Source organism: Lissotriton helveticus, chromosome 2_1 (genome assembly GCF_964261635.1).
Source record: "Lissotriton helveticus chromosome 2_1, aLisHel1.1, whole genome shotgun sequence".
NCBI lineage: Eukaryota > Metazoa > Chordata > Amphibia > Caudata > Salamandridae > Lissotriton > Lissotriton helveticus.
The window spans coordinates 162,773,282-162,799,846 of record NC_136059.1 but is presented as its reverse complement, the minus strand read 5'-3'; the positions used below and the strand labels follow the sequence as shown (position 1 = coordinate 162,799,846).

The window sequence follows — 26,565 nt, the reverse complement described above, 5'->3', positions numbered from 1 at the left end:
CTACAGAGGGCACAAGGTCCCACTGACTCTGAATTGGACAGTGGGGATTGCTCAAATGCATGTGCATTCTGCAGCCATGAATACGCTTAATCTGAAGTTTATGCTGTATACATGGTGCAGTCAGTCTTTATTGAAGGATTTTCATTCTTTGATTCAGGTTGTAGATGACAGAATTTTTTTTAGTCCATTGCCTGATTTGATGGAGAGACAAATGTATCTCACTTCAGATGTTGGAGTTGATCGAGATTCAGTGGCATTTTATGGTTTTCTCTGAAGACACCTCCTTCAACCACAGTTTGAACTTGTCTGACTCCACCCCTCCAGCTAAAATCCACAGTTTTGAATCTGATCAAAACAACTTTTTTGAAAAGCAACGAAAAATATACATCGTTGTGCAAACATTTTTTCATTAACAGCTATCTGCATCCTATTTTATACAATAATATTCCACATTGCTACTTAGTTGCCAGTCTTCAACAAATTCAGCAACACTAAGGTTTCAGTGATTCAACTTTCTAGATATTTTCAGTTTTTCTAATCCTGTGTTTGCAATCTAATTTACAAACAATCAATGGCAGTTCCTGTTTCATTACAGTAACCTCTATGATGATTAGAGTTTGTTTTGGGAACATCCATAAATCTAAAATGGCAGGTAAATAAAGCCAAAGTAGTCTCATATAAGCACCCTTAGGTTAATACAACAGCATGCCTTACCAACAGAAAGTTCCTGACAATGCACACATGGACAGCATCAGCAGTACATTAAAAATACAATAATGTGATGAACAGGAGCTGGCATCAAAAGTGGGGCAAATACTTAGTCTAAAGCTAAGACTAGACTTCTGATCAATTTCTTGTTTTCTGTAGATCAAAAAGAAATTGAAGAAAACGCTGAGGAAGCAATGATGAGGTTTTAGTATACAGCATTCTGAAGGCTATTCCCCTGCAGATGTTTCCTTCCCTCTAGAAGGTCTTTTCACCGAAGTAAGTGCAGATCCTTAACAAAATGCATACATCCAAGTCTAGGTTCATTGGCCTCGTTTAGGGATTTGTTAGGCTGGTTCAGGAATAGATATTTCACCAAGTTGCCTGCAAGGCAAACAAACATGACCGCCTCTAAAAAGGAATGCTGTACTGACAACTGAACAAGAACACTTCTCTTTAGATGTTTTAATTACGTAATTGTTTGAAATAAAAAATGAAGCATAATTTAAAGTGTTGGAAGTATAAAGGAGTCTGTGCATCTGGTTAGTATGTTCCAATGTTTGACAATCTTGGTATGCTGCGATGTCGTGTATCTCTGTGCGACAACGGTCGAGGCTGCTAGCTGCTGCTGCTTCTTTCCTCTTCATGGACCACCTCAATCTTTGGAAAGTTTGATGTGTCCACGATATGCTTCTGTGCCCCCTGCTTCTGTTGAGGTAACTGCTTTACAAGGGTGCCATAAATACCCATCGCCTGGTTAGAGCAAGAGGGAAACAAGAAAAATAATCTAAACAGTAAATAGATACTGAAAACAAGTAAAACTCAACCAAACGTTTGTCAAAGAAGCGAACACACACACAACATCGGCTAGTGCATTACAAAGACTGTCACATATGTAAAATGGTTTGTTCAAGGCCCCCTCGAAATAGGATCTTATGGAGATTGTAAACATGAATATAAAATGATAATCGATTTCTCTTGTTAAATTGTTGGTTGGAAAATGATACATTAGTATTGTGCACTTTATTATAGGTTCTCCATTGTATTTCAGGCATCCACCAGATGCGACATATATCATAAAATTGATTTCAAACGTATGAGCTGTGAGCACCACATCCTCTGCCTGAAATTGCAGGCCCTGGTTTATTTTTAACCACCACCTCTAGTCGATGAGGACATGAATTCAGAATTGCTCAATTTTCTTGCCAATTAACTACACATTTCAGGAGGGGAGCGAAGAGTACTTTAGAACAAATATGTTGTAAGTCTATAATTACCTAAAACTGGCAAACCTCGAAAACATGCGTTCTCGCTACTGGAGAAGCCTGAAGGAAACAGCTGCTGTATTATTAATTCTAACAAGTGGCTTCTCTGATGATCATTTGTCAGCCAAGCAGGGCGCCGAGCTCTACTGATCACTGCGGGTTTCAAACCGTGAAAACAATTCGGTCTCTGTTGGACTATTGTAACGTTTTATACTCGGGCACCAATTGTTCCGTTTGGAAAAGACTCCAGCTAGCTCAGAATGCAGCGGGAAGGGGTTGCTCTTTTCGTGCTTTGGACCCCTCCCTCTGGAAAGCTCTTCCCCTCTCTATAAGAAATACTCAACCATGTTCGGTACAGAAATTCCATCAAGACTTGGCTTTTCTCAACCCAGCCTCTTCCCCTCTTTTCTTTGGGTGCTGCCAGCAGCAGAGGTGTGCTTTTAGAGCTAGAGCTGGGTAGCCCACCTGTGAGGGCTGCCTTGCGCCCTAAACATCACTTCACATATGATGGGCCCCTCCTCCAAAGAAAACACGATGAACTATTGTAAGGCTTTAAAACTGGATCCAGTGCAGGGTGGTATGTTCTCTTGACATAGTACTGGTGGGTAGGTGAGCTGCTAAATGCAGAATACGTTGTAATTTTGAAAGCTGATATTTTGGAAGACGAGCATATACTGTATTACAATAGCCAAGCCTAGAGTGTATTAACTGCTCATTGCACCCGTCCACATTGGTACTCTGATAGAAGAGGTAGTACATTCCAGGGGAATGTAATGCCTCTTGGGATAGGGTACACCAGACACTCCGACCGACGGTCAACCTCATGGCCATTTCTACATGGGAGGCGTGTGCCTTAGGAGTCTTCCGCAGGCGGAAGACAGAAAAGGTACAGTGCAGGTTTGCATCCCTAGCCATTCTTTTAGCGAAACGAGGAATAGCCATGCATTGGAGGGCCCCAACAGAACCCCCAGAAGCAGCCTGGATAGGTGCCATGAAAAAATGGGGGGCAGCAGAGGAAGAAACACTGAGGGATGAGGAAGTGAGAGGGATTCGTAAACATCCCATATCCATGGAATGGGCACAACTACGATTTCAATTTATACAGGAGGAATCTCCCATGATCACACAATCTCAATCCCACACCTATCCCACATAGAGCAAACAATAACTGGCACGAGGCAACCATGTGATTCATAAGATCAACGTAACACTTAGGCACTACTAGACAAGCTCCTCCACTGAATAGGAGGTGCCCCCGACCCCTCTCTACTCCACTACAACCACCACAACGTACTAAAAGCAAATCAGAATTAGCCACGCGACTGACAGCTACCAAGATGTCTCCCGACAACTCCCCAACCCCCCCTTGCCCCTGATCCCCTCCCACAGTTAACAGTTCAATATTTTCCCTCGAAACACCCAAATCGACCTACCCCAACTGGGAACATGGACCCTATACACGAAGATTCACGGAGAAAGGGATGGGGACTAAACACCAACCCACACCTCTGGGAAACCCATTCAAGCAGGCGCCAAGACATGAACAAGGATAAGTAGAGTCCAACTGACGGGTAACCCCCATTTAATCTCACATTATCCTGCCTGTGATATATGATGGGATTATCAATCCACACTGCAATAGAAACATCTAAATGCCTGCAATAGCCTATCAACATGTGTTAATGATGATGTATAACTATGTACCATGAAATGTAAACTCCCAAAGAACAAATGTAAACGAAAAATAAAGGAATAACCAGAAGGGGTGACTCCATCTATCAGTATATCAGCCATTGTCCGCAACCGCAAGTACAGGCAGAGATGTAAAACAAATCTGGCCCCAACTATAACTAAAGATCCTTGGTCTCTAGTATGAAGAGAGCATGAAAAACAATGCTCTAGGTACAAGAAAATACCTACAAAATACTGCACTGGTATAGGACTGCTGAAAGGTTTAGAGCTATTACCAACACTTCAACTGACTGCTGGAAAGGGTGTAGTCTGAGAGGCACACTAGAACACATGCTAGGGTCCTGTCTGGTAGTGAAGCACTCTTGGCTTAACACGAATGACAATCCAGCTACATCCGCCTTTACTGGTTTTAGATTACATGAGTGATGAAGGAAAATGCCAACTTGTGTCTCATACCAGCCGCATTATCACATCAATGTTACTTGCAGCTAGATTAACTAAAGCTTGGGTGGAAGTCACCTCACCTCCCCACCGAAACAGCTATCATGGGCAAAAATGCGACAATTACGTGGATTAGAAAAATGCACAGCTATAATACACGATAGGCTACCAAAGTATGAGAAAGTATAGACTTCCTCTTGAGCTCATGTAAATAGAGAGTTGAACAGCGAACAGCCTGGACGCTCCCAGCCAGAGGGAACAAGGAGATCTTGCATACTTAGGCCAACATTTTTAGCTGAGAAAGAGATTTAAATGCATACAATTATACAAACATGTGAAATGCTTTCATTTTAGTAGGCAACTGATTTGCAATGAAATTATACAATGCCCATATGCAAAGTGCCTGTTGTAATGTACCTGTGTTCATCTCTGCCATCTCCCTTCTCCCTTCCTCCTGAATCCCTCCTACTATTTGCAGTCATGTTCCGTTTTATTTTTCATTTTACACATTAAGCAAAAAAGCTAAGCGGGTAAAAAGTGTAAGAACCTTTCTGGTCAGGTAAGCCCTACACCAAAAATATTCCCGCATAAGCCACACTTCAATACTCTTAAAGTCAAGCACTTTCCAACAGTGCCGCCCACACAATATTGGGCTTTCTGCCACCTCAGGGCCAGCAAACACTATATGAAAAAAGCTACAATGCAATGCCCTAAGCAACATACACCTTATAAACCCTTCAAAATAGTCACTCCTGATACACTGTTCCCTTCAGGGGATACAAATCCAGTCGGGTGTTAATCCTTAACACAAAGCTCTTAATTAGGCATCTGTTGAGTACGGATGTAACAAAAGTCTATTGTTTACAACTGGAGTTAGTTAAGCACAGATCACCTAAATTGAGAAATGAGTCCATCTTTAAACCCAAAGAATTACAGTTGAAAAGACCCATCATGAATGGACATATTTCTTTGACTTCTGAGAATTGTTCAGGACAATACTGATAAATAACAGCACACTATGTGGACAATATCAGCATGGTTATATTGCTAAAAGGAGCAAGCAGCAGAGATGCAAACTGTCCACTAATGACATTTAAGAGAGGCATAATACAGCCAGCAATTAGTTTAGGGAAATCGTGTCCAAACTCGAAAAAGCGTAGGTCACAATGTATGCCCTTTGCTTCTATAGTACTAGATTATAACATTGGAACTGAAGGCACTCAAAAGTGACCCCATGGAAGTTTGTATTCAGCTGCAGATCTTCATAGAACTTGGTATTATTAACATTCAGTAGACCTTCCCTGAGTACAGTAATCATGGCTTATATTGTTAATAATGACTACAACTTCTTACACAAGTTAAAAAACAATATACCCCCACCAACACACAAAAAGTGGTACAGCATGTCACACAACCAACACACTAAAAGCCATATACTTTACTTTATTTCTTCTCAATAACACCAACAATCCAAATCACCAATACTCCTTTAACTGGACCAACCCCTTCACTATCCTTCTCTCTATGCTCAGAAGCCTATCAACAAACTAAGGTTAAAAAAAAACAACAAATCTTTGGATCCTTCAAAAACCTCTCAAACCTACTGCTTGAACTCATCTCATACCCTATCAACTCCATGTCCGACACGAACACCTTTCTAAACAACTTCAAACGTTTTTGGAAACCTATGTGACCATACAGGTTTTGATTAAAACACACACAAGTGCAAGACAAGGACTTCAGTACCCTGGTACTCAAAGACCTTGCTTTAAAACAATCCATCCACAAATGGGAAAGAAAAGGCGAGAAAAAAAACAGCTCCCAATGACCTCATGATACTAAACTCCCTCTGCAAACACAGAAACAGCTCATCAGCTAACGCAAAATACTATACCAACACCATCAGTGAAGCCACCAACAGTACTCATCAAAACAATCAAGCACTCTAGCAACCCCCTCGTCTGCACCCACTTTTTCCTCACCTCTCAGAAAAGTGCAATGCCACCAACTTCTTCACTGAAAAAAATACAGATGATCTGACAGTACATGAACACCACCAAGCGTGCTTCATCACTTAGGCCCACTGCTACCTGTAGGATCCCAGAGTGGTCAGCCTTCAAAGTCCTATCTCTTGCAGATCTCATTCACACACTCAACTACCTAAAAGCCACTTCTTGCTGATGTCTTACCCTGGTCCTTTATCAAAGCTATATACGGACACGCTCTCTCACCTCTACTCACCAATGTCAATGCCTCCCTCACTTAAGGCATCTTCCCAGAACCGCTCAAGACAGGCTAGAGTCTCCCACTTCTAAAGAAACCTACACTTGACCAGGATGACCAACTACCAGCTCATCAGTTAGTCATAGGTAAGATCATTTAAAAAGAGGTCTATGCTCAACTCCAAGATCATCTAAATGCAGTGGTGGCTGGTGACATTTGAAAGTGGTGGGCGTAACATTATTGTCGTACTGCACAGCGGCGAGCGAGCTCGAGCAACCTACGGGGGGATTTGGGTGGGTTGTCCCCCAAGAACATTTTGAAAAAAAGAGTGGACAAACTGTGCATTTTTAAGCAAATTTGAGGAAGCAGGAAGGTTAATAAAGCAAATATTGCTGGGCCTAAACTGCCCTCACAGGCTTATCTACAAGTTCCTCATCTCAGCACCAGAGTACCGTGTGAGTAGCACAACTCCACTAAAACAACAGGCTCCACCTCACTTGGAAGTCATTTAAGCTGAAGGAAAGGCAGGCTGAAATTCATTAACAGGAACTCTTAAAGAAAATTAAAAACGGAGCCTGTTGACCTGAATGTTGACGAGAGTACTGATTTTACGCAGTGCTTGCTTATGACCCCGTAGCTAATGCCGTCATGCTTGTGTGTCTTGTCCAGTTCCAGCTATAACTGGATGACCAATAAGAGAGAGTTTCTGTAAGTAAGAACAAACTCTGTCTCTCATAACAGCCTATGGATGTTTATGGTCCCCAGGCAACAGTGACACTATTATTAGGAACTTGACTGTCATTTTTATTGGCTCGCAGTAGACTTTATAACATTTTCAACTCGCCTTAAGCGCCACATGCGATGGCCTATTGATGGCTGCTCTGGGTATATGTAGAGTTTGTGAACAACTATCAAACTAAGGCTTGCAGCGTTCATGTTGGTTGGCTTATTTATGGTCAGGAACTAAACTGGTTTAGCAGAAACCTTGCAATAATGCGTCGATTGAAAATGTATTTTCTGTTTATCCTACTATTTTAAGGTATTTTAGAAGTTGCTATATGGGACTTTTATTAGGAGACAGAACAGGGTCGTACAAAAATGAACATCTGCATGCTTTGGACATGAGGATGCCTCTCATTGCATTATTAAAGTTCACTTTTTATTGTGAGTCTGTTTCAACAGTGCTTATGACACGTGGTGTCTCACCTCTGACTTTCAAGTTTGATTAAAAACTTGTGTGTAAGGCATGGTGCAGGTATGAGATAATTAATCACGAGTGGGGGTGAGCTGGAGACTGTGTTGTCTGTGGATTCGCAGCAGGCAAATGGGTTGATTAGATATGACCTACAGGCCTTATCCGCCCTCACTATCCATATGTAAACGTGTCCGCACTCAGCAGTTACTGGGTACTATCGCTATCCCCTCCACTCAAGGCGCTCGATGTATTGTGTGTTCTTTATCAGTCTCACACACGTTGGGGTGGGGGGTGGAGGGGTGTGGGGAGTGGAGGGGGGAGGAGGAGGGGGAGGGGGGTGGAGGGGGGGGGAGGAGGAGGAGGAGGAGGAGTTCACGCGGGGGTTGGTGGCAGACTGAAGGGAGTTAGTTAAATATAATATATACAAAAGAAAAAACGTACCTTAGCCGGTCCGCGCCACCTCTGCTGCTCCTCTTGGCGCCTTGTACACGAACGGCCCTGGCAGCCCCTCCCACCCAATCGTGGCGCTGCCAGCAGCGCCAGGCATGGCAAAGGGCACGGCTAATTTTCGCCTGCAGCACGCCCATTGGGAGGCCGATGGGCTCCTAATGAACAAGTTACTTACCTTCGGTAACGCTTTTTCTGGTAGATACAATATCTGCCTGTGGATTCCTCACCTTGTGAATATCCCCTTGCGTCAGCAACATTCGGAATTTTTCTTCGTAGCACGCTGGCGTGGACGACGTCACAGGAGCACGGCATCGCGCGCGAGTCCGTCTGACGTCACCGACTCATTATCAGACCCACGTCGGCGTGATGACGTCAGTTCCGCCCTTTTTACCGTGCCTTCGAGGCACCCGGACGGACCAACGACAGCAAATATGCAAATATACAATGTACACAGTACATACAAATCAAAAGCGCACACAAAGTGCGCAGCAAAATTAGCAAAATAGCAGAAAATATACATACATAAAAACCAGGTATAGCAGAGTGGACAACGGGGAGGCGGGTGGGCATGTGTGGAATCCACAGGCAGATATTGTATCTACCAGAAAAAGCGTTACCGAAGGTAAGTAACTTGTTCTTCTGATAGATACATCTGCCGTGTGGATTCCTCACCTTGTGAATAGAGTCCCACAGCAGTCCCCACTCCCGGAGGAGGGCGTCCACTCTGCTATACCAGGAAATATTGGAGAACAGAGCGCGCAAAGTGGCCATCCCTCCTCACCTCGGTATCCAAGCAGTAGTGCTTCGCGAAAGTGTGGAGGGAGGCCCAAGTCGCGGCTCTGCAAATGTCCTCAACAGGTACACCTCTAGACAAAGCAGATGTTGCAGACTTTGCTCTAGTTGAATGTGCTCTAATACCCTCAGGAGGGTCCTTACCCGCCAAGGAGTAGCAAATCTTGATGCACAGGATTATCCACCTGGAAAGTGTGCGCTTGTGCACCGCTCTGCCCTTCTTACAGCCAGCAAAACCAACAAACAGCTGGTCGTCCATCCGGAAGTCTTTAGTTCTGTCCAGATAAAAAGACACCGCCCTCTTAGGGTCCAGGCGGTGCAGTCTCTCTTCCTCCTTAGACGGGTGAGGGGGGGGGGGGGAGGATAGAAGGTAGGAAGGGTAATGGACTGTCCTAGATGGAAGGGAGTTACCACCTTAGGCAGAAAAGCAGCCCTGGTCCTAAGAACCAGTCTTTCAGCATGAATGGTCAGGAATGGGGGCTTAGAACCTGAACCTGAGCCTGAAGCTCACTCACCCTCCTTGCCGAGGTGATTGCAACCAAGAAGACCGTCTTAAAAGAAAGAAGTCTCGTGGGACACTTGTGCAAGGGTTCGAAGGGAGAACCCATCAAAAAAGTCAGCACAAGATTCAAATCCCAATGAGGAACAACAGAAGGAGTAGGAGGGAATCTATTAGTGAGCCCCTTCAAAAATCTTAAAACCACAGGAGACTTAAAAAGAGAAGGCTGATCCGGCAAACAGAGAAATGCCGACAAAGCCGAAAGATACCCCTTAACCGTAGCCACAGCAAATCCTTGCTGCGCCAGAGAAAGAGCAAACTGCAAAATGTCAGACAAATGAGCCTTCAAAGGATCAACATCCCTCTCCCTACACCAAGAGACAAATTTAGACCACCTATACGAATAAATGGACTTAGTGGAGTCACGCCTGGCAGAAAGAATGACATCCACCACATCGTGAGGGAGAGAAAAAGAATTCAAGTTGCCCCGTTCAATCTCCAGGCATGAAGGTGTAATGTCTGGAGGTGGGGGTGTAGAACCTGCCCCTCCATCTGAGAGAGGAGGTCTGCCCTGTGAGGGAGACGGAGCGGCGGGTGAGAGTAGAGGTGGAGAAGGTCTGTGTACCACACCCTTCTTGGCCAATCCGGGGCGATCAATATGACTTGGGCCCGGTCCTGGCGAATCTTCCTCAGAACCCGAGGAATCAAGGGTATGGGAGGAAACGCGTAAAGGAGTTGATTTTCCCAACTCAACTGAAACGCGTCCCCCAAAGCTCCTTGCATCGGAAACTGGAGACTGCAGAATGACGGGCAGTGAGCATTCTCGTGAGTGGCGTACAGGTCCACCTGAGGAGTCCCCCACATCTGAAAGATGTCGTGAACCACCTCAGGGTGAAGCCTCCACTTGTGGTCGGCAGAGAACTGCCGACTGAGACTGTCTGCACGAGCGTTCAGAACTCCGGCCAGATGATTTGCCATCAGACAAATCTGGTGATCCTGAACCCAGGACCAGAGACGCAGAGCCTCTCTGCAGAGACTGCGACGCTACACCTCCCTGCTTGTTGATGTACCACATCGCGGCCGTGTTGTCCGTCAGGACCTGAACCGACTGACCGCGAAGGGAAGGGAGGAAGGCCTTGAGCGCCAGACGTATCACCCGCAATTCCAAAAGGTTGATGTGAAACAACCTTTCCTCTGGAGACCAAAGACCTTTGATTTCCAGGTCCCCCAGATGAGCACCCCACCCGAGAGTGGATGCATCCGTTATTACTGTGGCCAGTGATGGAGGAAGTTGAAAAGACTTTCCTTGTGACAAATTGCCTTCCACGCTCCACCAAGACAGATCCGCTGCAGTTTCTCTGGAGATCCTCGCTGACTCCCTGAGATCTCCGTTGTGCTGATACCACTGCCTGCGGAGGCACCACTGGAGTGCCCTCATGTGCCAGCGTGCATGGTTGACCAACAAAATGCAAGAAGCCATCAGACCGAGCAGACGAAGAACCTTCAGGACTGGAACAACCGCTCCATTGTAGAATAAAGGAAAAATTTCCTGTATGTCGTGAATCCTTTGAGGTGGAGGGAATGCACGACATACAGTAGTGTACAGTACCGCACCTATTAACAGGTTGCGCTGGGAGGGCACCAGGTGAGACTTGGGTACATTTATCGAAAAACCCAACCTGTGCAACAACTGAGTTGTCTCTTGCAGATGATGAAGCACATTCTCCGGCGACACCGCCTTGATCAGCCAGTCGTCTAGATAGGAAAACACAGGAATCCCCGATCTTCTGAGATGCGCAGCCACCACTGCCATCACCTTGATGAAAACTCGAGGGGCAGTAGTAAGCCCAAAAGGAAGGACCACAAACTGGTAGTGCTGCGATCCCACCGTAAAACGGAGATACTTTCTGTGCGACTTCAGAATAGGGATGAGAAAATACGCATCCTGCAAGTCGATCGACACCATCCAGTCTTCTTCCATCAGCGCTTGAAGAACCTGTGCAAGTGTGAGCATTTTGAACTTCTCCTGTTTGAGATAGAGGTTCAAAATCCTGAGGTCCAGGATTGGCCGAAGCCTGCCATCCTTCTTGGGTATCAGGAAATACCGGGAGTAGCACCCCTGACCACTTTCCTGCTCTGGAACCACCTCTATCGCACTTTTTCGGAACAGCGCCAGGACTTCTTCCTGCAGGAGAAGAAGGTGGTCCTCCGAACAATAACCTTGGCAAGGAGGGTAATTGGGAGGTAACTCCTGAAAAGGAAGTGCATACCCATTCTCTACGAGATTGAGAACCCAAAGATCTGATGTAACCGATTCCCAATCCCGTAGAAAATGAGTAAGCCGACCCCCTACCGGACCCACATGATCCAGAATGGTGGATCTAGGGCTGCTTTGCTGATGTAGGTGGGGGTTGGGTATTATTGGAGGAAGTAGAGGAAGAGGAGACTTGACGTCCACGACCCTTCTGTCTACCTCTGTAAGATTTGTACAGAGGGTTTTGTTGCTGCTGCTGTTGTTGCTGGCCTTGTCTGAAGGGACGAAAGGAGGATCTACCAAACCCTCTAAACTTCTTAGTGGTAGAACCTCTTGCCTGGAGACCCAAAGATCTTGCAGTAGCCCGGCTATCTTTGAATCTTTCCAAAGCCACATCTGCCTTCTTCCCAAAGAGGCCTGTCCCATCAAAAGGTAAGTCCATCAAAGTGGATTGAACGTCTGCCGAAAAATCAGAAGATTTTAACCACGCAGCTCTTCTGGTGGCAACAGTAGAACCCATAATTCTGGCAACAGAGTCCGCCGTATCCATGCCACTCTGAATGACTAAGCGGGCAGCAGCTTGAGTGTCGGAGACTACCTCATTAAAGTTCTTTCTATCATCCTCAGGAAGCTTAGATGACAATTGCTTCACAGAGTCCATCAAAGCATGTACATACCTCCCTAGCAAACAAGTAGCATTCGTAGATTTCAAAGCCATGCTACTTGATGAGAAAATCTTTTTAGCAGATTGAGTCTTTGTCAGCCGGCACTTAAGGAAACGAACCTACCGACCTGTTGGAACAAGCGGCCTGTACTACCAAGCTCTCAGGAGAAGGATGTGAAGAGAGGAATTCGGGGTCACCAGGAGCCACTCTAACGTCTCGCTACAGATCTAGAAACCGTAGGAGCAGTTAAAGGTCTTTTCCAAACTTCCATTATTGGTTCAGTCAAAGCCTCAGTAAATGGAAGTGTAGGCTCAATAATGGACGAGGGTGAATGCAAAACCTCTGTAAGGATATTAGGTTTGTATTCCACAGTAGGTAAGGTTAGATTAAGTAGATCCGCAGCTTTCCTAATTACAATGTGGTAAGGTGCCACGTCCTTTGATGGAGCATCAGAAACTGATGGTAAACCCCACTCAGGAGAAAGTTCTAGGCCACTGGCACTATGAAGGTCTTCAAAACAATCTCCCTGATCCAGAAGCTCACCTTCCTCCACTTCAGGATCATCGTATTCCTTTTCTTCTAAAAGACGCTGAGCTCTACGTCTCGACCATTCTATACGAATCGAAGTCGACGGATCCGGTAACGACTCCGATTCGGCCGGATCCGACGTCGAGCGAGGAGCTGGAGCAGCAGGAGGATGAGAATCACGAATCGGCGTGGTATTTCGATTGGATTCACGAGGTCGATCCGGAGTCGGCGAAGCTGTATGCGGAGTCGACGACCTCGGTGGAGCCGTACCGAGCCAAGGTGTATAAGGCGCCGGCATAAATGGCATAAAGGGAGCCGGGGCGAAAGATTGAGGAATGCCCAAATTGAACGACAATGGACCCACGGGACCAACTGGTGCGCCGGTAGGGTACATAGCTCTATTATAGACCTCAAACATCGCATTAAGAAAATGTGAGGGGTCTTGTCCCGGACCAGGAAAAGGAGGATACGAACCAACCGGTTGTTCCGGAGGAGGTCGTTCCGGCATCGGTTCATCCTGTCCTTCGAGATTTTCAGGGACTTCCACTGGAGTCTGAGTTCGAGGAACTTCTACTTCAACCTCATGATCCGAAGAGTGATGCGATTCCGGATCAGGTTCTTGTTCCGGAGTCGGGGAACCTTGAAGAGATTGTAAAGGAGAAGGAGAAACGAAGTCCTTATGATGTCTTCGGGATTTTTTCTTTGAATCCGAAGAATCTTTACCAGAATGATGTCTAGAACTATGTTTCCTCCTCTTGTGCTTCTTCCTCGAGGAACCTGAAGCATGACCCGAAGCCGACTTGGATCCGGACCTCGATCTTTCTCCAGACCTTGACCTTGCTCTGGATCTCGACCTCGAAGCCGACTTCGATCTCGACTTCGAACGAGACTTCTGTCTTGACTTCGAGCGTCTCGACGTCGACCTCGATGATCTTTCAGTTTCTCTTCCCTTTACTTTCGCTAGAAGAAGTTTAGCTTCACGTTCACGCAAAGCCTTAGGATTCATTTTGAAGCAGGATTGACAGTTTTTAACGTCATGGTCTGATCCTAGACACCATAAACAATCACCATGTGGATCGGTGATCGACATCATGTGAGCGCATGACCCACATTGTTTGAATCCTGTCTTCCTCGACGACATTCTCGACGAAGAAGGAATAATTAAAGATGAAATAGTAACACTATAATAGTAGAAGATACTAAGTATCGCAGAAGATCCCAGAAACCGTTAGCGTCGACGACACGGGAAAAAAGGGAACTGACGTCATCACGCCGACGTGGGTCTGATAAGGAGTTGGTGACGTCAGACGGAGTCGCGCGCGATGCCATGCTCCTGTGACGTCGTCCACGCCGGCGTGCTACGAAGAAAAATTCCGAATGTTGCTAACGCAAGGGGATATTCACAAGGTGAAGAATCCACACGGCAGATGTATCTATCAGAAGGGCATGCGCAAACAAAGGAAAACACAAGTGCGCATGAGTGGGCACGGTGCGAAAATTCGCCCTCCGTCCCCACTCATGCGCACTTGTATTGCTGCCTGCCCTGCTGCCCCTGGTGACAATCATCATGTCAGTCAACATGACGCCAGACCGCCCACCCCCTTCAGTATCTGAAGGGGGTGGGCGGTCTGACGTCATGCTGACTGACATGATTGATTGTCAGACAGTTTTCCCTCGGCGTCGTCTTTGAGTTCAAAGACCAGGGAGCTGCGGGCAGGGGGCTACGCTCCCACGCCCCAATGGACGCACCGCGGCTGCCTAAATGCTTACCAAATCCTACACAACTACCAAAATGGCTTTGTTCACATGGCCCCTCAAGGTCCAAAAAGATCGCTCTCACATCCGGAGTGCCCCAGTGTTCCATACTATCTAATGCCATCTTGAACCTCTACAGAGAGCTGCTTAGTGCTCTACTCACAGATTTGCAATGGGGAGGATCATATAAAGCTACTGAGGGGGATATCCAGAAAGGAGTAAAAATACAAAAGAACCTCTCAATCCAGCCATAGATAGACACCTATTTTGCCCAACACAGGGGCATAATTCTCATGTTGGTAGGATCTACTTTACACATAATGTATTTAAAACCATAGCCTTTCTTGATGATTTACAAGATATCTTATTGTTACATAGGGTGACATTATCATGGAACCAGCCTCCAAGTGTATTCATATATAAAACATCAACATGTTGTACTATTCAAATATTTGTAAGCATGCGAGTTAATCATAAATCCCCTTATTCATGAGAGCTCAAGGAATCATCCACTTCCGACAGAAAATATGTCACCAAAGAGGGACAGAAGCCACCTGTTTCAAATCACACACATTCAAAGGTTCATAGATTTAAACTCTTGTGGCTGTTGCATATATTTATGTGCCCATTTAAATTGCTTGGGCTCCTTGTGTGAAACATCTACATGTTGTCACTCATCAATGGGGAGGAATCGTGGAAGTTTATCAGGACCCATGGGTTTAGACTGTCAGGGCACAGTTTTCCAAATGGTTTCTAAATAAGCGCAAGAATATTAGGTAATAAAATTGTGAAGTTATAAGTGGTCCTCATATTTGAATAGGGGAAAGTGGATGGGAAACACTCAGGGAAAACCGGGAGGGCTTGATCCTCGCAGATGGCTTGATTTTCGGGGTGGCACCCATTCTCAGAACTGAAGAGAGTCAATCACATTGTCCCCGGCTTCTGGAGATAGTCTACCTGTCTGTGTTGAAGGCGGAGATGGTCCTGTTCCCAATTGCACAGCTGTCGTCCGTGATGTCACAGATAATCGCATCAAGATTCACCAATATGCTAATAAGTTTTTTTTTTTTTTTTTTTTTAAAAGAGTTTTATATAGCGCAAACTAGATCCGAAGATATCGGGTATCAGAGCGCTTTACATAGCACCAGTTTCGTTACATGAGGACACATTCATTTTTGTTAGGCACGGGGAGATTAAGTGATTTGCCCAGAATCACAGGATGTTGAGCGTCATTGGCGAGACTCGAACCCGCTTCCCCAGCTTCGACGTTGACGCTCTAGCCGTAATGCTACATCCTCTCCCCATAAGTAACTACTTATTTGCCAAGAATAACTAACAATATAATGATTTAAACTAACTGCTTCGAATCCCAAATTTCACTGAAAGTCACTTGGGCACTAGTCTCACCCTGAAGAAACACATTGCAATTTTTTTTTTTTTTTTTTTAAAGATAGAGTGCTAGCAGCTCTCCCTCCTAAAGGAAGTGAAATGGTTTCTTTCAGTAAGTGACCTCAAAACTGTTGTTCAAGCCCTATCGCCTCGGGATGGTGTCAATGCCTTGCCCCACTTTGCCATTATCCATGCTGCAATACATCTCATCCAGGGCCTACAGAAATATGACTACGACAACACCCCGATCCTCATCCCGATGAAAGTCCATTGGCTCCCCTTGCCACCCACACCACCTTCAAAACCAGATGCACTATATATAAAGCCATAATGACCAGCACTCTACCTCGATCTTGCAGACACAATCACCTGCTATGGTAGTTCTTGGCACAGCTACAGCAAGGACACCATCAAATTGAACACTAATAAGTGCAAAAGAGGAAAAAACAAGGCAGAAGGCATTTTCCATCGATGCACCCACACTCTGCAACAAAGTCCACATATCTATCAGGACTGCCCCAGCACTGCTTCAGTTTGGGAAAGGGTTAAAGACGCACCTCTTTAAAGAACACTCCATCAAAATGCATTAACAGTCCAGAAACTAGCTACCACTCATTGTTTGTTAACTGTATGCTTGTTTTTGACCTTGTACAGCATTCCATTGCCTATATACAACATATGGGAAAATGGTACACAGGATTAGGCCTTGAGTCCTCAGGTAACTGAGCTCTCCACATATAAGTCCTGCTACAACCTGGCCTACTTAAACTAATGGTTTATTTTAACAAGCATTTGCAATGTAATAGGTCTCGCATTTGTGAGAATTTAAGCTATTGGCATTGTAAATCACAATGCCTTTTATTTTATGATAATGAACACATAAATAAAAGGCACTGTTATTTACAATGCCAATAGCTCGTCCAACATCTCATGTACCAGTGCAAATTTGCGGGAATCTTGTATGATTGTCATTTACCAGCATAGGATTTTCTAAATGTACCAAATTATTTTTTTTATTATCTTGGCTAGCACCAGCAGTTAATCTATGTAGAGAAAGGACGTAGCAAACTCTAGGAATATATGTTGACCCTAAATAAACCCTAATACTATAAAGCATCAAATAAATATGTACTGAAGCAGTAATGTATCAAAAATTATTAAATCTTTTTATTTCAGTTATAGTATATTTTCTTATTTTTTTTTTCCTTATTCATTTTGTATCTTCAATTAAAAGCATTTTGTGATTCTTGTAAATGACATTCAAATTCAATAAATAAGAAATATTACAAAATAGAACAGTGCAGGAATAATATATGTGAACAGAGAACTACACAAAAAAAGTGATATACGAAATAACCAGTCGTTGGAAAATTAGATGAAGGCAATGCGGTTGAATGGAACTACGCGCGTTTCGGCCAAAGGGCCTTCGTCAGGTGACCGTCATTCGTACATTACATATATACAAAATGTACTAGAAACATGAGAAAAGGGGGTTGTGTACAAACACACGGATTATCTGGTCCCTATAGGAGCTGCTTTGTATTAGTGGCGTCAACTTATAACACACTGGTAGATTTATGTAGATGCCCTTACGAGCAGGTAATTTCGTATGTAGCTCAGGGGTTTAAATAAAGTTATATGCATATATTTTCATGATGACTTCTTCTTAGTTGCCTGACTCTCGAAAATCTGCTTAATTTTGTTTTAGGCTTTCAATCCGTGTGATCTTTCTCTAGATGATTTAAGATGGAACCGTGAGAGACGGGCATCTACTTCCTTATTATGTATGCAGTCTTGAAGTGGTTCTGTAAGTCAATGCGCCGGATGGATGATCATATAGGTAAGGCAACCTTCATTCAAGGGATGAAGCGTTCCAAAACAGGGGGGTCTGCTCGTTGTTACCTCCGATGGTAGCGATCGATAGCACCAGCAGTTAAGCCATGCATGGCAAGTGGCAGCGTACAAATAAAAATAATTTGCAGAAATCTTCAAAAAGCAAGTTTCTACTGCCTGCTCCGTGGTGCAGCTGTGGAGTAACGGGTTACTTTGAGAACCTGGTGTTATTAGGACAGTACTCAATGTTATTCATTGTATCTACTAGGGAACCATGAAAGGCAGAGAAGAGCTTGAAGCTATGAACAGTAAGCAGAGACTTCCGCAGTCAGTGCATTAACCTACTGAGCAATGTTACAGCAGTCTTGGGTCCGGCTGCTTTAATATCCTATAGTCACAAAAAGTGATGCCATTCGCTCAATATATATGTGAAATTTCCTGTTCTAAATTTAGTTTTATGAAGCAATTCTGTCTTAATTGTGAGTGGCTGTATTCCCTCCATTTCCTAACCCAATTAGGACTAGGTCATTTGCTATCCTAGAAGACATTTCAGCCACGCAGTCCCATTAAGGTCACCCCTATGTTATTTCATGGGTCACATGGCGGCCATGTTGCTGGTTCTCTCACCAGCACCACCTCTACAGAAACCATTGTGCTTCCTCCCGTAGAACAGCTGTCTACCGCTAGGTCTAACAGAACAAGATTCCTCCAGTGTGCTCCAGAGGCACTCTGGGTCACAAGTATCACACCATGCCCTTCCTAGTAGTATCTCACGATTTCACCTTTCCTATGTCCAGAAGAGCCCCGCCGGCCTCGGGTTGTAATGCCCAACAGGGTTATATTGTGCGAGCGGTCGAAAGCTGTGCAGAGCTACTTGGTAATTATGCATGTTCCGGTCCTACCACGATTGCCCATAATTCAATTATCACATTGCAGCTGATCATTTAACACAGTTCAAGCACCAAAAGCATGAAGGCAGCTCTGCATTAGTCTAAGGTCCGAGGTGCATGTTTAGAAACTCCTGAAAGCAGCTGTCCTCAATGGCCTTTGCCACACTCCTTCATTTTGCAAAGTAATTGAGTGAGGAAGACCAGATAGTGGCAAAGGCTACGCGCAGCACATTATAGCACCACTTCGATATTAGCACTTAATAGCATGACTACACTATCCCTAAAGTGCATACAGGCATCCTACAGGGTACCCAGTAATAAGGGTCACATGTCAATACATTATGAACTACAATTCTTTCTCGAAAGCTCTATGCTGCAGCATGTTTTATAGAACACATCTTGTAACACAGGTATTGACAATATTGACCGAGGGGAAAGGAATGGAAGAAGGTGTTATGGGAGGACTGCGCTACACACTTACCTGTGTAACCATGCCTGGGATGTCACCAGTGTTAGATGGCAGTATGATAGTGTTGGAGTCCTTCGCAAGGTTAGAGAAAGCGGACACATACTGCTCTGCAACAGTGAGGGAAGCCGCTGCATTGCCATTCTAAGAGAGGACGGAGGGCAAAACGTGAGAACAAGTTTAAAATGATTCCTAGTCACGGATTACAACTCCATCCACAGAAACTAATCACATCATTTAAGTACAATACACGTCTGTAATCCTCCTAGAAATTACAGACTCCATTTAGAGAAAAGACTATATTCTGAGATGTATTACAATACAGCTACTGAACATCATTAGAGTTATGTTCTCAACAGGTATGCCAGCGTGTTCGAATGTTCAAAACCATATCAGTAATCCCAAAATTAAATTCTAGAGAGTAATGGATAAAGTATTACCCTGGACTGACCTGCTAGTATGCTCATCAGCTGGATGTCACCAGGGGGTGCTTTACCTTTATTGCTGTCTGACATAAGGTAAAATTGTATCCTTTTGTTACATTAATTTGTAGCCACTTAAACAGTAATATTCAAGTATTTATAGGCCTTTAAAAATGAGAAGAGCCCATATTACTTTTCCACTCTTTAATATCCCATTTTAGTTACGTCTTCTAAAAATGAGGGATGAAATACTATCTACTTAAAATCTTAACTAGTATCCTTTGCCAATACCCAGTTACTGGACCACAAATTAGAAATAGATATTGTGGCACAAATTATAGTTAGATATTATACACATCACCTTCGCTCTCACAGTAGCCTGCAATCACACAGCCCAACTCCATCCCCAGTTTTGTAGCCGCACCACTGATGCACTCTCACCACCTACTGCCACCAAATAAATATGGCAGCAGCAATCTCCCTAACACAATTTGATGTCATGGGCCTACGTAAGTGGGCTTTATCCTTTATCCTAAATTCAATAGTAGGTGGCTGTCGCTGCTCTAGGAGGAAAGAGGCTGTACGTTGAAGGACACTTAAGGAATGGAGTTGATGATGAAGATAGCATTTAAATGGAGGCAACAATTTTGCTTCAAAGCAGTTTGGTGCTGAGAAAATGAACTAGAAAAGGAGGTATTTTCACTTGTTGAAGGGATAAAGAGGAGGAGGAAGTCCATTCCCAGTAAATGTGGAAAAGATGTGGATGCTGCTAGGGTCACTCCAGTTGTGTGGAGGTGAGCTGCTGATAGTATATTTTCACATTAGAGACAAAAAAATCCTCAAAATAATAATTGGATCATGAACTACCAGGGCCCTGTCAGTAATTAGTGCCTCAGCGCAGGACCAAAGACGTTTTTTTTCCGAAAGTTCTGAAAATCACCTCGAAAGACCATCAGAAACAGACCTACAAGAAAGCAAACCTCTGCTCTTCTCTCTCTTCAGGCGGATGAAACCTACCTGACTTGTCAGGGCCTCTGCCAGCACCTGGATGGCTTCTCCTCTCGCCTTGGCTTTTGCCAGGATAGCATTCGCTTCACCTATTGGGAAAGAGAATTAATGTTGGTCCCCGACTAAATAAAAAGCAGGCAGCATATAAAGCTGAAAATCCCAAGCACAAAACAGCAGTAAACAGCAGACAATATCTTTAAAGAGCAGGACAGATGCACTTTAAAGAAAACCTCTAAATCGGAAGATCAAGGAGGGTAAAGAGAGCATTCAAATCAAAGGCTATTTGTATGCATGTTCAAGAAACATGAATATCGTAGGACAAATTTACATGCTAAATCAGATATATTAATGAAAGAAACAAGGGCAATACATTGATATGTATTACATACTGCGGATGTGCAGCTCATACATCAAAATGCAGCTGCGAGACAACCCAGGAGTGTCTCGTTTCTCACTGAAGTTAGTTTCTAAAACACAAGCTCACAGAATCTCAAGTAAATTCACCTGCGCCCATCATTCTAATGGTAATCTGAAACACCCAGTCACCTTGCTGCCCTAATACAGGTACATGTACCCTTCAGTGGGATTCATTCCCTTGAGTCCTTATTTGAAACTTCAGAGGGCTACAAATTTCTCCGTTAGTCAATTCTGAGCCCAGCAAGGTATCAAAGTAAACTGAAGAACCTTGCAAGGTCCCAACAGGGACAGAAGCAGCCTTCTCTGACATGTGACACATACGCCAGTGCCACCTATTGTCACTCACAGTCCTTCTAAAGGATATGATCATTCAGCCTCACTCAAACAGCACATTAGTGGACTAAGATAAACCTGACTAAATGGATGGATGGATGCAAATACACAGTGCACATGAGATACAATGTAATGGTTTGGACACCTCTTCAGAGGACAATCTTTAATAATAGCTTGGTTATTCTATACCCTGGCAGGGTCTGTTAAAGGCACAAAAGGGGCATGCATTGATTACCAGGGGGGCACTCATCTGGTCAGAAAAGTGCAACACGAAACGCTTTGAATTATTTTGCAGGAGGGGAACATCCTAGACTAGAATACTAAACAGAGAATCGCTCGTAAATAAGTGAGCCTTGGTAAGAAGGACTGGTTGGACAGATGGTCCCCTTATGAACTAGAAAACTTACCAGCGGCTCTGTTTATCTGTTCCGTTTTCTCTCCTTCAGAGGCCAGAACTTGGGCCCGCTTCTTGCCTTCTGCCACGTTTATGGCAGATTCTCTAGCTCCTTCAGAGTCCAGCACCACAGCCCGCTTCCTTCGCTCTGCCTCCACCTAAACACAGGCACGCATTAAGCTTCCTCAACAATGGAGTAACTATGCAAAAAACAGAATCCATGGGGAGACGTTTGGAGGATCATGCAATATATTTGTGGGGTGTCATGTGGAACAGGACAGCATCTTAATTCTTTGCCAAAATCCAGATCTATATATAGGAAATAAATGGTAATAACGTGTGACGCATTGTGGATTATAACAACTATGTCTAGGTGAGTTATTCTAGGCATACTTATGGTCAATTTGATTTAGAAAAACTTAATGGTAATTTCCAGGCCAACTACTAGATGGTGGAAGTGTGAGCGATTTTAACTCAGCGTCTTTCCAACTGGCAAATGCGAGGAACAAATAGAAACTTTGGTCAGTTGTATAAAGGGATAGGTTAAATATATACACAATCTGGATTCTCATGCAGCACATCAAGTCATCTCCTGCAAACCCACATACCAGCAACAATTTCATGGTTTGAATCCCACTTGGGGAGAAGGGAAGGATCATTCTGTCAAACCGTCTGAACACCCATCTCATTGTGGAGACTGCAGACATGCTTTCGGACTGATTCTTGTGTTGGGGCCACAACGCCATCATGTCTCTGTCCGCCTCTGTTCACTGGTAGAAAAGCTATGAGGGATGGTTGGTTGAACGTGGGCTGCAACGGAAAGAAGCACTTTTCTGCTACACCCATTCCACTCAGTCAGCACCAGAACAGGCATGTCCAGGAGCTGGAGATTGTAAACCTGCATCTTTGCCACAGTCAAGTAGTGGAAAATCCAGCAAAGCCAAAGATCAACCAAAAGCAGCAGCCCCATGAAGAGGATCCTATTCAGCACAACTTATTGCCTGGCACGGTACCCTGGGAACATTTATCCTTGAGCATGAGATCAGGAAGTATTTATCCCTTAGTAAAACATTCTGGGTGAATAATAAATCATGTTGAGTGGTATTATTTATAATGGAATTACTTCAGTGGTCACTCAACACAGAACTTTAACTTGACACTTTTATCCTTACATGGTAGGCTAAGAATTTGCATAGATATTGCTAGAGGGCTCTCAGTCTTAAAATATCATCCTGTTGATTAATGTAATCCTGGTTCAAAAGTCTAATTTCTAAGAAGTGAAGATTATATCGCTTGCACATAAAAATGTTTCCGTCCAGACATATGTCTCTGCTGGTCACAGAAAGGTCACATGATTTTTTTTTATGGTGGACATATCTAGTGATTCGTAAGGATTAAGCTTTGTTCATTTAAATTGTTTTTAATCCCCATAATTCTTTCGACAAATATAACTGGAAAATGTACTAAACAATAAGAAAATCATCATTCTACTACTATTTAGGAAATACATCACAAATAACTGAAAACTAAGTTCTTATATTCAAAACACCAGGTAATTGCCCTTTAAAAATATAATTTACAATTTAAACTATTACGTTTAAGGCTTCCAACACCCTTTTTAACTGTTCCCCCAAAAGATGGACCCTTTTCCCATTTTATGTTTGTCTGTGTTAGATTTGGGGGTCTCTAGTTGGCAGTGGTAGGTACTTTTGACCAAACAGTGACCCTAGCGTCTAGTCAGGGTAAGGGGGTACACTCCTAAAATAAGCCCTGCTCGCCCCCTTGGTAGCTTGGCATGAGCAGGCAGGCTGATCTCAGAGGCAGTGTGTAAAGCATTTGTGAACACATACACTAACAACACTACAGATGGACACCACACAAGTTATAGTATAAAAATAAGTATTTTTATATAGACTTATCACAAGACCACAAACAACAACAAGCATTGCCATAGCCAATAGGTCTCGCCTTTGGGACCTTATAAGTATTTAGTTATGCAGCACAATATCCTTACTGCAACAACATTAACTGTTGCATGGCTAAACACTTATAACGTCCCAAAGGTGAGACCTATTGACTATGCCAATGCTTGTTTTATGTTGACATGGTAGCAAAGAAAAGCCTGAATCCATGCTTATTCCTAGGTTTCTGACTTCTCTTGGAGGGCCTGGAGTTTTGCTTTCATTTTTTTTTGTTAATCTAAGTGATGGTCTTATTGGTCAACCCTGGGCGTTGTCTTTATTGAAATCTGTTTGTCCAGTGCAGGGAACATCCAGGTCTGAATGTCTTACAGCCACATATTTATAAGTTCTTCAAGATGGGAGTTGAGGTCTAATTAATTTTTACCCTTGTCGGTATGCAGGTTTGTAGTATGCTTTAGATGGCTTACAAGTGTTGCCATTGATAGGCGAGTTGATCTTGAACGTGAGGAGATTGAGGTCACCACCTTACAGAGGGGTCATCTGCAACTGCGGCCTGTCACAGGGGCAAAAATGAACTCAACAGTGTGTCCAGCAGAGTGAGTTGAGCCAGAAAGCATTAGTTGGAGGTTGAATCCTCAAGTTTGATTGTGATTGCTGTGGTTATATTCTCATCAAACCATATGTTGAGGTCGTCTACAATGTAGGTTTGTGGGCGTTTTAGATGGGTCTTGGTCACTGTATCTATTAAGGCATCTTAAAAGTTTGTACTGCTGGGTGGAGGTCTATACATTAAGAAGGAGTATTTAATAGTGTGAGTAGCCGGAAAGAAAAATAAAACTCCTCTCTCTCCCCCTCCCAAAAAAAAAAGTTAATGCTGTCGTTTTCAACATGTTTTTATATTTTATTTTTTACAGATGATGTTAGGCCTCCTCTAATTTTGCACATACGATTTTGATAGATTAGGCAAAATTCAGGAGGCATGGCTTTGTGCCATGCAGGTGCAAAGTCATTGCTAAGCCATATTTCTGTAATGAAGATGATGTCTGGTGTGGTTTCTGAGAGTAGATCCAGCTGGCCATTGTTCAAATATTGTGAACACAAAATCATGGGGTTAGTTTCAGAACGTGGAAGCGTACAAATATATGCCTGTAAAAGGCAGAGTAAGTTGTATTCCATGATAGGAAACTTAATGGAAGCAGTAGTTTAGGGAGAGGAGTTTCCCCTAGGGAAAACATATTTAGGGAGGAGATGGAGATTTAGTAGCTCACATATTAAAAAGCCAGGGAATCAGTTTCCAGGTGAGAATTGGACTCTAGGTTCTAGTCTCCCACACTGCTGGTGGTTCTACGACTTGGCACATTCTTAGTGCATATTTATAAATGAGTTCCACTTTGCTTGTTTCAGTTGGCTGCCCTTTGCTAGATCATGTGACCTATAAATGTTCACCGCTCTTTTCAAACTATCTGTGCCATTAGCTCTGAAACTCTAGTGCCATCATACCCTACCAAGTAAAAGAAACCCATCTGCTAAAAAAGAAAAATTTCTTGACCTGTAGGTTTACCGCTTGCTGTATTTTTTTCGTGTTTCATCCCTCTAAAGAAGCACTTTAACTCAAAGATCAACCTACTTTAAAAGGACGTTTGTTTCTTATTTTAATACATCAGGTAACCTTGAATACAGTATGCTGTATACTTTTAAAAAGAAGGAGTGCATATAGATATCGCCTTTACCAAAAAAGTTGATAAAAAACATTTTATATTTATCTTGATGGCTTATAAAGTAGCATGGAGTTATACAGAGTAGAAGGGTAAAGGCTTTTTTCCCTGTAGTTTTACTACACTGACGGTTTAGTAGCTCATACGTGTGCTCATACATAGCCGCACTCTTCTAGCAGTACTTCAAATTATGTTCCAAAAGCGCAAAGCAGAATAAAGGCTTAGGGAAAAAGTATATAAGTGAAAACTCTTTTATTTCACCTCTTCATAAACTTAAAACTGCAAAAAAAAAAAAATCACTTGCCTCACAATCGCAAAGCAAAATGATGTACGCTTTCTCTGCAGCAGTGACGTCGTGTTCTCCTTCGCAGACGGACTAGCCGAATTACACACATTCCCAGAGTGCAGCAGGATTAATAGGAGGCTCACTTTACATTCTACTTCGAGCTCTTGACTCAGCACGGATACATTTTCGCTCTACAAAAACAGGTCCAGGGTGAAGGGTCCACACTGCCCATCGACTCTGAAGCATGTCTGCGACCATCACGTCATTTGTGCTATTTGGTTTTGTTAGTTTGCTGCAGGAAAAGTACCTCATGGATCAGCAAATACCATTTCTGGTTTGGCTCTGTTGAAAGTACTTGGACATGGCTTAGAAGCCTCCATATTCACGACAGTTTTACAAGGAACAAAGGTCTCAAAAAGGCACCGCCACTTAAGAAAGTTTAGTATTCACGTCTATGCGGTTTCAACATCGACATACTCTACTTTGCCCCCCCTATTCATTCAAACTTCGAAACTGAAGTAACAAGCATCGCGGCACCGACGCTTTACTTTTAATGTTAAAAGTAAAGCACATGTGCCGCGATTATAGCAAAAGTAAAGAAATAGAAAAAAACATCTATTTCTTTACTTTTGCTATAATCTCAGCATCTGCGCTTTACTTTTTATGTTAAAAGTAAAGCGCGGGTGCCGCGATTATAGCAAAAGTAAAGAAATAGATGTTTTTTTCTACTTCTTTACTTTTGGTATAATCGCGATACCAAAGGGGATGATGGTCGGAGCGTTTGAGCAAATCAATCACTCACCCCCAGTCAACTGATCTGGGTTTAATCCATCACCATTCTTTAGCTCACTCCACCACCCCAGTTCAGACAATGCCATATGCAAATCAGTCTGACCCTGTGCCTCATGGGAACAGTCCAGCCCGAACTGCCAAGCCAGGTCTTCTCTGGACCGAAAACAAGCATCCTGGGACCGGTTTCGGATTCATAATCCTCATCAGCCAGGCTATCTTGAATCCAGTGGTAGA

The 26,565-nt window shown here is 43.7% G+C and overlaps 1 protein-coding gene across 1 annotated transcript in view; it reads right to left on the bottom strand.

The window, feature by feature from the left end:
- Positions 1-1,155: 1,155 nt before the first annotated feature.
- STOML2 (stomatin like 2) overlaps positions 1,156-26,565 on the bottom strand; it is a 144,527-nt gene continuing 119,117 nt past the window's right edge. The window contains exons 7-10 of the mRNA XM_078674670.1: positions 21,630-21,774; positions 20,482-20,561; positions 19,058-19,186; positions 1,156-1,458 (exon numbers count right to left, since the gene is read on the bottom strand). Of these exons, the coding sequence (XP_078530796.1) occupies positions 1,324-1,458; positions 19,058-19,186; positions 20,482-20,561; positions 21,630-21,774 (489 nt within the window). The 3' untranslated portion in view covers positions 1,156-1,323. The remainder of the gene's footprint in view (positions 1,459-19,057; positions 19,187-20,481; positions 20,562-21,629; positions 21,775-26,565) is intronic.